Raw genomic sequence first — 13897 nt, 5'->3', positions numbered from 1 at the left:
GGTACTAAACCCAACAGAAATCACCTCTCTCCGGACACAGTCAAAAACATTGTTCAGTGCTCAAGCACCTACAGCACCCACAGAGCCGGCTCCTATGATTCAAGGGATCAGGATTGATTGGGGAAAATGGGAGCATTAAGCGCTGAGATTGATTGGGGCCTAAGTGTTACTGATCGTGGTTTGTTTTTTTTTACTGCAGCATGCTACAGCAAATGCATTATTAAATAGTGCACTCCCTGGTGATGCATTTACCATGCTGTACGTGTCTGCTTTGTGCAGTAGCTCACCATACCCACTATAATTACTACACAGGCTTTGCATTTATCATGCATTCATTTTTATTCCTAACATATGTCAAATACAGCATTTTACCACGGTTTAGTAAACAGGCCTCTAAAGTTTTGAAGGTGCACCAACACCATCTTAACACAGACAACAAAATTAGAAAAATTCTTCTAGTGCATCTCATCTTGTCAAAGGAAGATTTCCAGCCCCTCTTACCACAAGCCAGGAACTAGGAGTGTGCAAGCCAAAAATTATTGCTTACTCCCCCCCCCCCCCCCCCCCCCCCCCCCCCCCCCCCCCCCCCGTTTACAAAGCCATACTAGCGGCTGCCGGTGCGCTAATGCCAGCAAAGCCCATTCACTTTGAACAGGCTGTGTTAACATTGCCACGCGGCAGCCATTAACGAGGCTTTATAAGCATGGGGGGGGGGGGGGTTGTTTTTCCCATTGTTTTCTATAATTTTTCATTTTAATAATAAAGTTGTTTAAAATATCTTTGCATTTTGGTGTACATGTTATTAATAGTGCGCCTGTTGAGCAGTGCTGTGCACTATCAATCAATGGTGTGCAAAGTGACTGCACTATTGACGACATTGGAAAAAACACTTAGGGGTCCTTTTACTAAGTTGCACTAGTAAATGGGCTTAGGGCCAAATTCTATATATGACGCCTGAAAAATCGGCGCCGAAAAGCAAATCACCAAACAAACCAAACCAAGCTTGCGTCGATATCAAACACCTAGAAACTTCTATATCTGATTTATTGTAAACCACATTGAACTTACCACCAGGTTGGAAAATGTGGGGTACAAATGCAGAAATAAATAAATAAATAAACTACACCTAAAGTTAGGCGTCTTTTATAGAATTTGTGCAGGTGCAATTCTTGCACCTAAAATTTAGATGTACCTGTTTAGGCCATGTAAAACCAATCCTAAATACCTGCACATAGTTTTAAGAAGGCCCACAGCCCACCCATTCTATGACCATTGCTGGGCCCCCTTTTCAGTTTCATGTGTTAGAATTTGCCCGCACCTCTTTTTAGAATATGCCTAAAAAGATGCATGCATACATTCCAATTATTGCCAATTAGTTCTGCTAATTGATTATCAGCCAATTATCATTGCTGATTGGCTCGCTACTCAATTAAGGTACATATGTAAATTGGGTGTGTGCCAATTTAACGCCTGCATTCTTGCCACGCCTTATATTGAATCTGGGGTTAGCGTGTGTTAGTGTTAGAGTGCTAGCTAAATAGCGTATCAACGCCCATTCTCTACCCATGACATTCCCCCTTCACAAAATATAAATAAATACAACACAGTTAGCACTCATGGTAAAACTAACTCAAAATGCTAAATTGCATCCTGCGTTAGGCCAGTTTAGTAAAAGGGCCCCTACATTTTAGTGTTTTTTTTTCCTGGTCTGGGTTTAAAAGGATATGAAACGACATGGAAAGGAAAATAATCACCTTTTTTTTTTTTTTTTTTAAATACATGAAACTAAGCATATCTTTTTGTTTTGCAGAAAATGCCCTAAAAACAACAGAGGACGTCGTCAGAAGCAAAACCTAGGCCATTTTACATCAGACACTTCCTCCAGAATGGTTTAGCCTGGTGACTTTTTTTTACCTACATTGGCCATGTGATGTTCACTTTTACTAGCTCTTTTTTTAACGAATGGGAATATTTATTTCAGAGGCCTTATTTTTGGACATTTTGTAGGATAGCACTGTTGGTTTACCGTACAAAGAAGACGTCAACTCCAGCAGCAATGGACTGAAGTATCAGTTTTTCCTTTTATGTTTTGAATGCGGTGGACTAGTTCATTTTATGTATTCTCTATCACATGGTTGTATAATGGACTTACGCTTTCCTTATGAGTGTAATATTCTTGGAAACACAGACTCGTTTCCAGTGGTTGTAGATAGAAAACAGACGGAAGAAATACAAAGGAACAAGACACCTTAGCAAACAACAGGCATGAACTAAGCAAAAATGGTTTACAGTTTACTTTTCTTACGAAGAACTAGAAGACACTGTGTTTGATAGATATCTAAATGTCTTTTGGAAGTAATGGATTCTTTTTTTTTTTTTAGACACTGCCTATCGCATGAACTGTGTAGCTGTGTACCGTATATAAGTGTAACGTTTGCTAACTGTATGGGTCGACCTTGGAGCACTGCCATCTTCCTAATTCTGACACTGTTTTTCAAGATTACATTTTTAAAAAGTCTAAAAGTTCAAACTACAGGGAAATGATTCCCAGTAGTACCAATGACAGCTTAGGTTTTTGAAAAAAGATATATGTTGTGCTAGATGTGAATAACATAAGAATTATTAGTGTTGACTAAACGTTAATACTCTTATGATTGGGGTAAAGCCTCGTGGTTGATCACCATTAAATCTGCTTTAATACGTATTAAAAATTTGGAGGCATTTTGTTTGGTTTGATTTTATAAAGAAAGTATGTGTTTTAACAGCAAGATGATTTAAACTGTATAGTTTCTGTGTTTAAGGGGTAAAAAAAAAAAAATCGTCTCCCAAGACAAGTGCTCTTGCGTACAATTTTACCAAGAGCAATAAAATAAGAAAAACCTCTCTAAAATGAGTCTGCTGGTTGTAGGTATTATAGTGATAGAGTGTTAGTTGTTCTTTGAAAGCTCCAGAGATAAAAATGTGAGTAGACTGTGTTCAGCTGTTTTAACAAGTAGCCTAGGCTTTTGGAATTCTGCATGTAGGATTTGATAATTTGTTCAAACTGATTACAGAAATGCTTTCAACGTTTTCATTGAAAAAGCATGCACAATATAATGTTTTCACTATATTGCCTTTGTTTTAGTGTGTTTCTTTGTCATTGAATATCATATTTAATTTATTCTTTTAATTTCATCTTTGTTGACCACCTATTCCCAAAAGGCTACAAAGTGCCATTCTTACTTTGAAAAGTCTCTGGCAGTCTTTTTAGTGAAATGTGTCTTCCTGCATTTTAAATGCAGCATCTGATGATCTCTGCACAGAGCAACACCATGGTCTAATGAAAGCAGGTTAATGGCTGCGAAAAAGGCCAGTTTATCTATATTTAATCTTGCCAGAACAGTGTAAGTATTCAACAATTACAATCATGCACACAAGCATATCCATGTAATCTTCTAAACCCAATATGCATTACTTCCTAATTTTAGAGGTTTCATATTCCAGGAGGCATGTGTACAATGGTGTTTATACATTTCATGGTTATAAATGTTTGAGCCGCCCCTGTGGGTGGAGTTTGACACAGTGCCTTGAACCTCTTTGAGCCCAGCTGTTGAGCCACGGTTTTTGCACTAGTGCCAGCATTCTTCCCTGAGATCTGAGCAGACATCCTGAGAAGCAGTCACATTTCCTCTCCTGCAGACCTAACGGAGAAATGAGCAAAATGGATAATCATGAAGTCACTACGGAAGCTGACAAATTCAACCTCAACCGCTTATCGGCCGTGTCTGAGGAAGACCATGAACAGGATGCCGCCGTAACAATCGTGACAGTCCTCGATAAAGTAGCCAACATTGTGGACACGGTACAAGCGAGCCAGAAGAGAATGGAAGAGCGGCACCGGGAAATGGAAAACGCCATCAAATCCATACAGATTGATATTTTAAAACTGGCTCAGGCCCACACAAACACAGGTTACACGGTTAATAAGCTCCTGGACAAAACCCGCAAGGTTAGTTCAAATGTTAAAGACGTGAAGGCACGTGTGGACAAGCAGAGTGACCATGTTCAGAAGGTGGAAACAAAGCAAGAGGAGCTATTGAGGAAAAACAAGTTTCGAGTTGTGATATACCAGGTATGATGTTCCTTTCCTATCAGAAACAAGAAGTTTGACAAACGTGAGGAAGCTTTTTGCCTCCAAGGGAGAGTACAAATGTAAAAATAGCAGAGATCAAATACAACACATGTCAGGAAGGGCAAGGAGTTGTATTACATACATGATTTTCTGTCATAATTTATGAATGACCATTACTCATATGCAGGGTTTTGTTCACTGATAAAGATTATGATAAACAAATTCATTAAGTTTTTTGAAGTGATGCCTTCCTTTATTTCAGAAAAGCTGTATGTCGTATGAGTACATGGGCAAGACTTGTGTACATATTTTGGAAATAATCTGTTATTTCATAACAAAAATTATTCATCCTTTGTCTGTTCACTAACCCCCTGATTCTATAAAAGTTGCCAAAAATTGCATGTGTAAATTTATGTGCACCCCCCCCCCCCCCAAGCTGATTTGTGCTTTTTTAACAAGCAGTTATTGGCACTAATTATATTTAATTGGGACTTACAAGCATAAATTTAGGCATGGGAGCCGCACGTAAAATTTACGCACAGCCCGAAAAAGGGGGCATGGAAATGAGAGAGTCATGAACGTTTCAGGGCAGATCGGGGGCGTGGTTTTGAGTTATGTGTGGAATTAGAGAATAACGGTGCTCTGTGAATAAATTTTGGCGTGGGCATTTGTACCACGTTTTCATTGGTGCAAATGGCGGCATCTAAATTTACGCATGACCTCTCTGCTTAAGTGTTATTCTATAAACTGCGCTGAACTTTAGGCACAGCTTATAGAATACTTCTTAAGCATTTTTTTCCAGCACTGATTTTTTTAGGTACCATTTATAGAATTCACCCCATTATGGAGAATTATACTTTCAATTATCTGATATTGGGCAATTCTATCAAATAGGCACAAATATTTATGGTTGTTGTATACACACAAATATTTAGAATACTGGCATATATGTATAGGCCAACATGCTGACTATTCTGAAATTACTCGCTCAACCTAATTAGTGCGTATTCGCAAGGAAGGATGTACACAGGGATGGAGCAAGGGCAAGACTAAAACCTATGCTATAAGTTATGTTGAGTATGTGCAGTATTTAGACATTAATACTTAACCAGCTCTGTGGCTTGGGTACTTACATATGCCTAAATGTGTGTATATGCCCAGTTAATATTCTTTAGGTACCTACATTCCTTTATAGAATAATATCCTACCAAGCAGCCAGTAATAAAATTGCCGTTTTAGGGGATACTTTAATAACAGGTTACCTATTTGTGAAGGCCAAATAGGCGTCTATATTTAGCCTATTTTATAAAGACGTATAGCCGGCTGATATTCAGTGCTATTTAACTGGCCAGAAACAGTTAAATAGTGTTTCGGGGCCTAACAGGGCCACTGAGAAGGGGGGCAAGATTCCCCAGGCCCGGCCTCCAAGGGGGCCCAATGCAGGAAGAAAGTTCTACTCCTTCAGTTTGTCTTTCTCCTCTTCTTATGTGTGGGGGCCCAGGTGATCGCATTAACGTGATAACCTGGGTCCTGGTGCACAGCAAAACAAGACTGACAGACCAAGGGAGGAGAAAATACAGGAAGTTAAGGGGGCTGGGGGGGGGGGGTAGCAGCTGCCTGTGGGGGGGCAGCGGCGGCGGCCCGAGTGGGGGGATGATGGCCCTGCTCCGGGCCTGGCTCTGTCTCTTGGCAGTCCTGGTGCCTAACTGTTAATATTCAATGCAAGATAACTAGTTATCTTGCACTGAATATTGCCAATTAGCGCTGAAAAGATAGCTGGCTATATTGTGCAATAACCGGCAATATTCAGTGTTGACTTGCTAAGTTTAGTGGCAAAATTGGACCACCTAAATAGCAGTCCTATCTTTGGCCACTATAAATGTAACCAGCCAGTGCTGAATATTCACTTAGGGGGTCTTTTACAAAGTGGCAGTTAGCCCAACACGGGCTAACCGCTCTCTAATCCGGAACTACCACTGGCCCAACGCGGCTGCCAGTGGTAGTTCCGGCTGCAGCACTTGCCATTTCTGGCGCTCCGGAAATTTTTTTGATTCTGTAGTGCAGTGCTAACCTAGTGGTAATGGGTGGTGGTAAGTGCTCCCCATCGTATGGCCACACGGTAAGGGTTATCTTACCACGTGGCCATTTTTTTTGGGGGGGGGGGCATTTTATCTGCTGCGGTAAAAAGGGCCCTGGTGTGCAGGAAAAATGGACCATGCTGCTAGCATAGGGCCCTTTTTCATGAAGCTTAGTAAAAGGACCCCTTAGCCAGTTAAGTTTGAGCCAGCAAAAAAACCAACCCGGATATTCAATGCCTGTCACTGGAAATGGCCTGGCATTGAATATCTGGGGTCAGTGCAGATCATGGCACTTAGGCGGGCTGCCTCCCACGGGCTGAATATCGGCCTCATTGGTGTCTATGTTTCTTTACTACTACTACTACTTAACATTTCTAGAGTGCTACTAGGGTTACGCAGCGCTGTACAAATTAACAAAGAAGGACGGTCCCTGCTCAAAGGAGCTTACAATCTAAAGGGCGAAATGTCAAGTTGGGGTAGTCTAGATTTCCTGAGTAGAGGTGTAGTGGTTATGTGCCGAAGGCGACATTGAAGAGGTGGGCTTTGAGCAATGATTTGAAGATGGGCAGGGAGGGGGCCTGGCATATGGGCTCAGGGAGTTTGTTCCAAGCATGGGGTGAGGCGAGGCAGAAAGGGCAGAGCATGGAGTTGTTGGTGGTGGAGAAGGGTACTGAAAGGAGGGATTTGTCTTGAGAGCGGAGGTTACAGGTAGGAACTTAAGGGGAGATGAGGGTAGAGAGGTAAGGAGGGGCTGCAGATCGAGTGCATTTGTAGGTTAGTAGGAGAAGCTTGAACTGTATGCGGTATCTGATCGGAAGCCAGTGAAGTGACTTGAGGAGAGGGGTGATATGAGTATATCGGTCAAGGCGGAAGATAAGACGTGCAGCAGAGTTCTGAATGGACTGAAGGGGGGATAGATGGCTAAGTGGGAGGCCAGTGAGGAGTAGGTTGCAGTAGTCAAGGCAAGAGGTAATGAGAGAGTGGATGAAAATTCGGGTGGTGTGCTCAGAGAGGAAGGGGCGAATTTTGCTAATGTTATAGAGGAAGAAGCGACAGGTCTTGGCTATCTGCTGGGTATGCGCAGAGAAGGAGAGGGAGGAGTCAAAGATGACACCGAGGTTGCGGGCAGATGAGACGGGGACGATGAGGGTGTTATCAACTGAGATAGAGAGTGAAAGGAGAGGAAAAGTGGGCTTGGGTGGGAAGACAATAAGTTCGGTCTTGGCCATGTTCAGTTTCAGGTGGCGGTTGGACATCCAGGCAGCAATGTCAGATAAACAGGCCGATACTTTGGCCTGGGTTTCCGCAGTGATGTCTGGTGTGGAGAGATAAAGCTGGGTGTCGTCAGCATAAAGATGATAGTGGAAACCATGATATGAGATCAGGGAGCCCAGGGAAGAGGTGTAGATTGAAAAAAGAAGGGGTCCAAGGACAGATCCCTGAGGAACTCCAACAGAGAGCAGGATAGGGGTGGAGGACGAACCATGAGAGTGTACTCTGAAGGTACGATGGGTTCCGGCCATGGAGTATGGCAGCGGCAGCGCACAGGACTTCGGGGCATGACCAGCGCGGCAGACCGCGGCCCGCCAGATCCCACCACGTAGGAACCCCGAGCCTGGGATCCTCCGGAGCGCATGGGCAGGGCAAAGAGGACAGGAGCAGTTGGATGACAGTGAAGGGGACAGGCCGCAGCCACGCGGCAGCAGACAGCCACGATCAGCCCCGGGCCGCTCACCCGCTCTCCCGCGCCGGAGACCAGATACATCGTCGCGGTCCACCGACTGAGTCCGACACAATTCTGGTCCGTTTATCAAATACTAGAGGTAAAATGGAAAAAATGATGGCTAGATTGTAGCTGCAGATATTTATCCCTGCTCAGAAGCAGGCATAAAAGTCAATGTGTAAGCTATCCATTTGACATACATTATCGTCCAATATCAAATCTCTGCTATATATCAAAAATACTAGAGAAAATAGTTTTTGATCAACTTACATCTTTTTCTGACAAAATAGTAGCTCTTTACCCTAGACAATCTGGTTTCAGACGACATTTTAGTATCGAAACAATTATGACAGCCCTCCTGAGCGCATTCCATTCCCTTTTCAAATATCATCAAATTGTTTTAGTGGTCTCTCTTGACCTATCAGCAGCCTTCAGTCTTGTCAAACATTCCATGCTTCTTTCTCATCTGGCTGACCTCGGCCTTTCTGGTACAGTGTTATCATGGTTCACTTCATTCTTGTCTGACCGTTCTTTTCAAGTACAGATCTCTGACACAATCTCTGCAAGGCAAAAACTGGACTGTGGTGTTCCCCAGAGATCCATTCTTTCCCCTTTACTCTTCATCCTCTTTCTCAGCCCTCTTGCCTCCCTGATTCAATCTTTTGGCATTTCAGTTCACATATACACGGATGATATCCTTCTACTTTTTCCAATGTCACCTTTATCACCCTCTTTAGGACCCCTATAAGCCTGTCTGGACTCAGTCGCCGTCTGGTTACGGGAACATCAATTAGTGCTTAACAAAGATAAAGCTGTGGCATGCTGGTTTTCCGGAGCGATAACGCCACCGTCAGTCCCTGTACAACTGTTCGGAACTTCCATCATTCCTGTTCCAAATTTTCGATACCTGGGAGTCATACTGGACTCATCCTTATCTTTTTTTTTTACCATACATTTCATCCTTGACGAAAATTAGTTTTCTGAACTTTCAGAGATTAAGAACTATTCGGCACTTTTTTAACCAAAACCAGTTGCATGCCCTCATACCCTTTTTCACATCTCGTCTGGACTATTGCAATATCAACTACGCTGGTCTACCAAAATCAACAATAAAGAAACTGCAAACCTTGAAAAATTCTGCAGTTCGTGTTCTTTGTCGTGCTCATCGTTATGACCATACCACTCTATTACTTCAGAAATTCCATTGGTTACCAGTTTGTCAACACATCACTTATAAGATAGCTATTTTAACTTTTAAGGCTCTTTGAATCGACTCTCCTGATTATCTTTCCTGTCTAATGATTCCATACTCTCCAGCACGGGTTCTGCGTTCAATAAACGACCATCAATTCATTCTTCCGGGCCCAAAATTTGCACATTTAGAATCCACAACAAAATGCGCTTTTTCCTTTTTGGCATCCCCATGTTTGGAATAACTTCCCATTATCCCTCTGCAGTAACACCGCATTAAAGCAATTCAAATCTGAACTCAAGACCTATCTCTCTATAGAAGCATTCGGATCTCCAGATAAATAAGGTTTGCCTATTACTTTTTACTCCTCCTCCTTGCCTCCTTCCCTTTTATATAATTTCTCATTACCCATCCCTCCAAAACTATTTCTATGTTTCCTGCACGGTGTGAATGTATTACTTTTGTACTTTCCTATCATAACAATGGTGTTCCTTTTCCTTTTCCATATATCTGCTGTAGCATTGTAAACCGCTTAGTTCTGCCTAGCCAGTTAAAGCGATATAGAAAGTACCAATAAACTATAAACTATCATGACCACCCAAACTCCATCTCTAAACACACCTACAGTGGGGGAAATAAGTATTTGATCCCTTGCTGATTTTGTAAGTTTGCCCACTGACAAAGACATGAGCAGCCCATAATTGAAGGGTAGGTTATTGGTAACAGTGAGAGATAGCACATCACAAATTAAATCCGGAAAATCACATTGTGGAAAGTATATGAATTTATTTGCATTCTGCAGAGGGAAATAAGTATTTGATCCCCCACCAACCAGTAAGAGATCTGGCCCCTACAGACCAGGTAGATGCTCCAAATCAACTCGTTACCTGCATGACAGACAGCTGTCGGCAATGGTCACCTGTATGAAAGACACCTGTCCACAGACTCAGTGAATCAGTCAGACTCTAACCTCTACAAAATGGCCAAGAGCAAGGAGCTGTCTAAGGATGTCAGGGACAAGATCATACACCTGCACAAGGCTGGAATGGGCTACAAAACCATCAGTAAGACGCTGGGCGAGAAGGAGACAACTGTTGGTGCCATAGTAAGAAAATGGAAGAAGTACAAAATGACTGTCAATCGACAAAGATCTGGGGCTCAACGCAAAATCTCACCTCGTGGGGTATCCTTGATCATGAGAAAGGTTAGAAATCAGCCTACAACTACAAGGGGGGAACTTGTCAATGATCTCAAGGCAGCTGGGACCACTGTCACCACGAAAACCATTGGTAACACATTACGACATAACGGATTGCAATCCTGCAGTGCCCGCAAGGTCCCCCTGCTCCGGAAGGCACATGTGACGGCCCGTCTGAAGTTTGCCAGTGAACACCTGGATGATGCCGAGAGTGATTGGGAGAAGGTGCTGTGGTCAGATGAGACAAAAATTGAGCTCTTTGGCATGAACTCAACTCGCCGTGTTTGGAGGAAGAGAAATGCTGCCTATGACCCAAAGAACACCGTCCCCACTGTCAAGCATGGAGGTGGAAATGTTATGTTTTGGGGGTGTTTCTCTGCTAAGGGCACAGGACTACTTCACCGCATCAATGGGAGAATGGATGGGGCCATGTACCGTACAATTCTGAGTGACAACCTCCTTCCCTCCGCCAGGGCCTTAAAAATGGGTCGTGGCTGGGTCTTCCAGCACGACAATGACCCAAAACATACAGCCAAGGCAACAAAGGAGTGGCTCAGGAAGAAGCACATTAGGGTCATGGAGTGGCCTAGCCAGTCACCAGACCTTAATCCCATTGAAAACTTATGGAGGGAGCTGAAGCTGCGAGTTGCCAAGCGACAGCCCAGAACTCTTAATGATTTAGAGTTGATCTGCAAAGAGGAGTGGACCAAAATTCCTCCTGACATGTGTGCAAACCTCATCATCAACTACAGAAGACGTCTGACCGCTGTGCTTGCCAACAAGGGTTTTGCCACCAAGTATTAGGTCTTGTTTGCCAGAGGGATTAAATACTTATTTCCCTCTGCAGAATGCAAATAAATTCATATACTTTCCACAATGTGATTTTCCGGATTTAATTTGTGATGTGCTATCTCTCACTGTTACCAATAACCTACCCTTCAATTATGGGCTGCTCATGTCTTTGTCAGTGGGCAAACTTACAAAATCAGCAAGGGATCAAATACTTATTTCCCCCACTGTATATATGGGTCCAACAAAATTATACATTTTCCTGTCATAATGCTTACTTTTACATTCATAACCCCGGGGTAATTTTTTTTGTAAACCTCACATGTATGTGAAACGGCCTTTACACATGAAAAATCTCCTTCGTAAAATGACCTGTGTTTTTAAAAAAAGAACACAAGTTATGGAATTAGAATAGTTGTGGGCAAATTTGTTTGATTTCCAGAATCCTAGCCAGAAATACAGTACATTAAATATTACATGAACATTCGTATGAAAAACCTATGGATATGTATGGTTGTAATAGATATGTAAATTAATGGAATTAGAGTCCAAGCACAACTTGGAAAAAAATGAAAAGTACAATTATCTTTACGTATTTGACCTAACAAGATCAGACTTTAGGAATATTCTGACTAAACTTGGTGGCCTAAGCATTTAAATGAATATAACATTGGGAATTCTGTTTGTGGTGCCATACTAGGTTTTTTAGAAGCATTCTACGATTTTACGTACGATACTGGGATCCATAACTTTATTGGCCTAAACATATTAACATCTGTTAATTTTTTGCAAATGATTTGCTAGTATTTTGAAAACCCAAACTGTTTGACCATCAGAATATAGTTCTATAGACAGTGGTTGTGTTTTACAACAGACCTAGAGTATAAGAAACTGAAGTCTTATCTGCAAAAAATAATTCTTGCCCTATACTTTCATTTTTGCAGCCCCCTTGCTAGGCAATTTTGCTAGCTCTCAGTCATGTTGTTGTAAAGAGAAATTGCATTTGCTATCACACATATATATATATATATATATATATATATATATATATATATATATATATATATATGCTTTTATGATCTCAAATGTGTGTCTGTGTGTATATACCTGTAACACTTATCCTACATCTGAGCATACATTAGCAGGCTAGCATGCCTCCTTAGCAATGACACAGTCTATTATTAGTAGCTGTAGGCTTCACAGACTTTCAGTGTAAGATTAACTGCTGACCAGCACTGGCTATTTGTTGCCACAGTGAAAGGTAATATGAGGCAGACTCTGTAAATCTTGTTGTGCTGACAATCATATCTGTTGTTCTGTCACCATATTAGGTAGAGTTCCAACCAGTAAAACTCTATTTCCAGAGCACCCAGGCTGCAATTTTTTCCTTTTCCACCTTTTTTTGTTTTGTTTTTACTTGTGTTAGATATTGTAGGTCAGGTCTATTTAAAGCTTGGGCAGGAATGTAATTCTGGTTGATGTATTTTTTTTCTTCGATGTTATTTTGTTGGTCGTTGTTCATGGTTGTGGTTGGGAACATTCCATTTAAAATGAATGAGAGATTTTTATTGTAGACAACATGAATGCTTGGTCAAGTAATGGATCAGTTTTCAAAGTCGGAAATCAATAGATTTACTTCAATGTTGGCGGCGGCACTTAAGCAAGTACACATATAGGGCCAGATTCTATATGTGGTACCTAAAAAATCTGCGCAGAAAACATTTCAGCCTAAATGTATTCTATAAGCAGTGCCTAGATTTAGGCATGGTATATAGAATACACTAAGGGGCCCTTTTACTAAGCTGCGGTAGGCTCTACGCACATTTAGCATGCACTAAAATAAGACTACTGCCAGGCCAGCACACCCTCCTTGCGGTAATTTCAGATTTGGCGTGCGCCCATAACACCTGGATGAATTATTTATTCCCTCCTATGCATGCCGGTTCTGGCAGTAATCGGCACTTGGTGCACGCCAACCGGTCGCTGCATGTGTAGCGCGTGAGGCTTTACCGCTAGATCAATGGGTGGCGTTAAGGGCTTAGGCCAGTTTTGGGCGCGCACTGGTTTCATTTTTTACTGCAGGCTCTTGTCCCACTGCGAGTGTGGATGAGGAATCAGAGACACACAAAGGATTTCCCCTGACGAAGCAGGTGTGAAACGGGTCCCCATTGGGACAGTCCAGTATCAAGATAAGTCTCTTTTATCTGTATAAAATGCTCGCCCAGTGAACCAACACTAAGGATTTAAAATGACAGATTAGTTGTGTAGATCTTCCTGCATTTTGCCTTCATGTGTTGTGGAAATGACCAGTTTGGACTTTGATGATATCCGTACTGGCTAGTTTACTTTCAGGCTTATTTTCGAAAGAGAAGGGCGCCCATCTTTCAACACAAATCGGGAGATGGGCGTCCTTCTCTCAGGGTCACCCAAATCCACATAATCGAAAGCCGATTTTGGGCATCCCCAACTGCTTCCAGTCGCGGGGACGACCAAAGTTCCCAGGGGCGTGTCGGAGGCACAGCGAAGGCGGGACTGGGGCGTGCCTAACAGATGGGCGTCCTCAAGCGATAATGGAAAAAAGAAGGACGTCCCTGAGGAGCACTTGGGCGACTTTACTTGGTCCATTTTTTGTTATGACCAAGTCATGAAAATGTGCCCGAACTGACCAGATGACCACCAGAGGGAATCAGGGATGACCTCCCCTGACTCCCCCAGTGGTCACTAACCCCCACCCACCCTGAAAAAAACAACTTTAAAAATGTTTTTTGCCAGCCTGAAATGTCATACTCAGGTCCATCGCAGCAGT

General features: G+C 42.4%; 2 protein-coding genes across 2 annotated transcripts in view; both read left to right on the top strand.

Annotated features, from left to right (window-relative positions):
• TMEFF1 (transmembrane protein with EGF like and two follistatin like domains 1) overlaps positions 1 to 3109 on the top strand; it is a 451913-nt gene extending 448804 nt beyond the window's left edge. Inside the window, exon 10 of the mRNA XM_030204848.1 lies at positions 1811 to 3109. Within this exon, the coding sequence (XP_030060708.1) occupies positions 1811 to 1895 (85 nt within the window). The 3' untranslated portion in view covers positions 1896 to 3109. The remainder of the gene's footprint in view (positions 1 to 1810) is intronic.
• A 519-nt stretch (positions 3110 to 3628) lies between these two features.
• Positions 3629 to 13897, top strand: part of CAVIN4 (caveolae associated protein 4) — a 63380-nt gene continuing 53111 nt past the window's right edge. The window contains exon 1 of the mRNA XM_030204860.1: positions 3629 to 4111. Coding sequence (XP_030060720.1) covers positions 3692 to 4111 — 420 coding nt within the window. The 5' untranslated portion in view covers positions 3629 to 3691. The remainder of the gene's footprint in view (positions 4112 to 13897) is intronic.

Source organism: Microcaecilia unicolor, chromosome 1 (genome assembly GCF_901765095.1).
Source record: "Microcaecilia unicolor chromosome 1, aMicUni1.1, whole genome shotgun sequence".
Lineage (NCBI taxonomy): Eukaryota > Metazoa > Chordata > Amphibia > Gymnophiona > Siphonopidae > Microcaecilia > Microcaecilia unicolor.
This window is presented reverse-complemented; position numbering and strand designations above follow the sequence as displayed.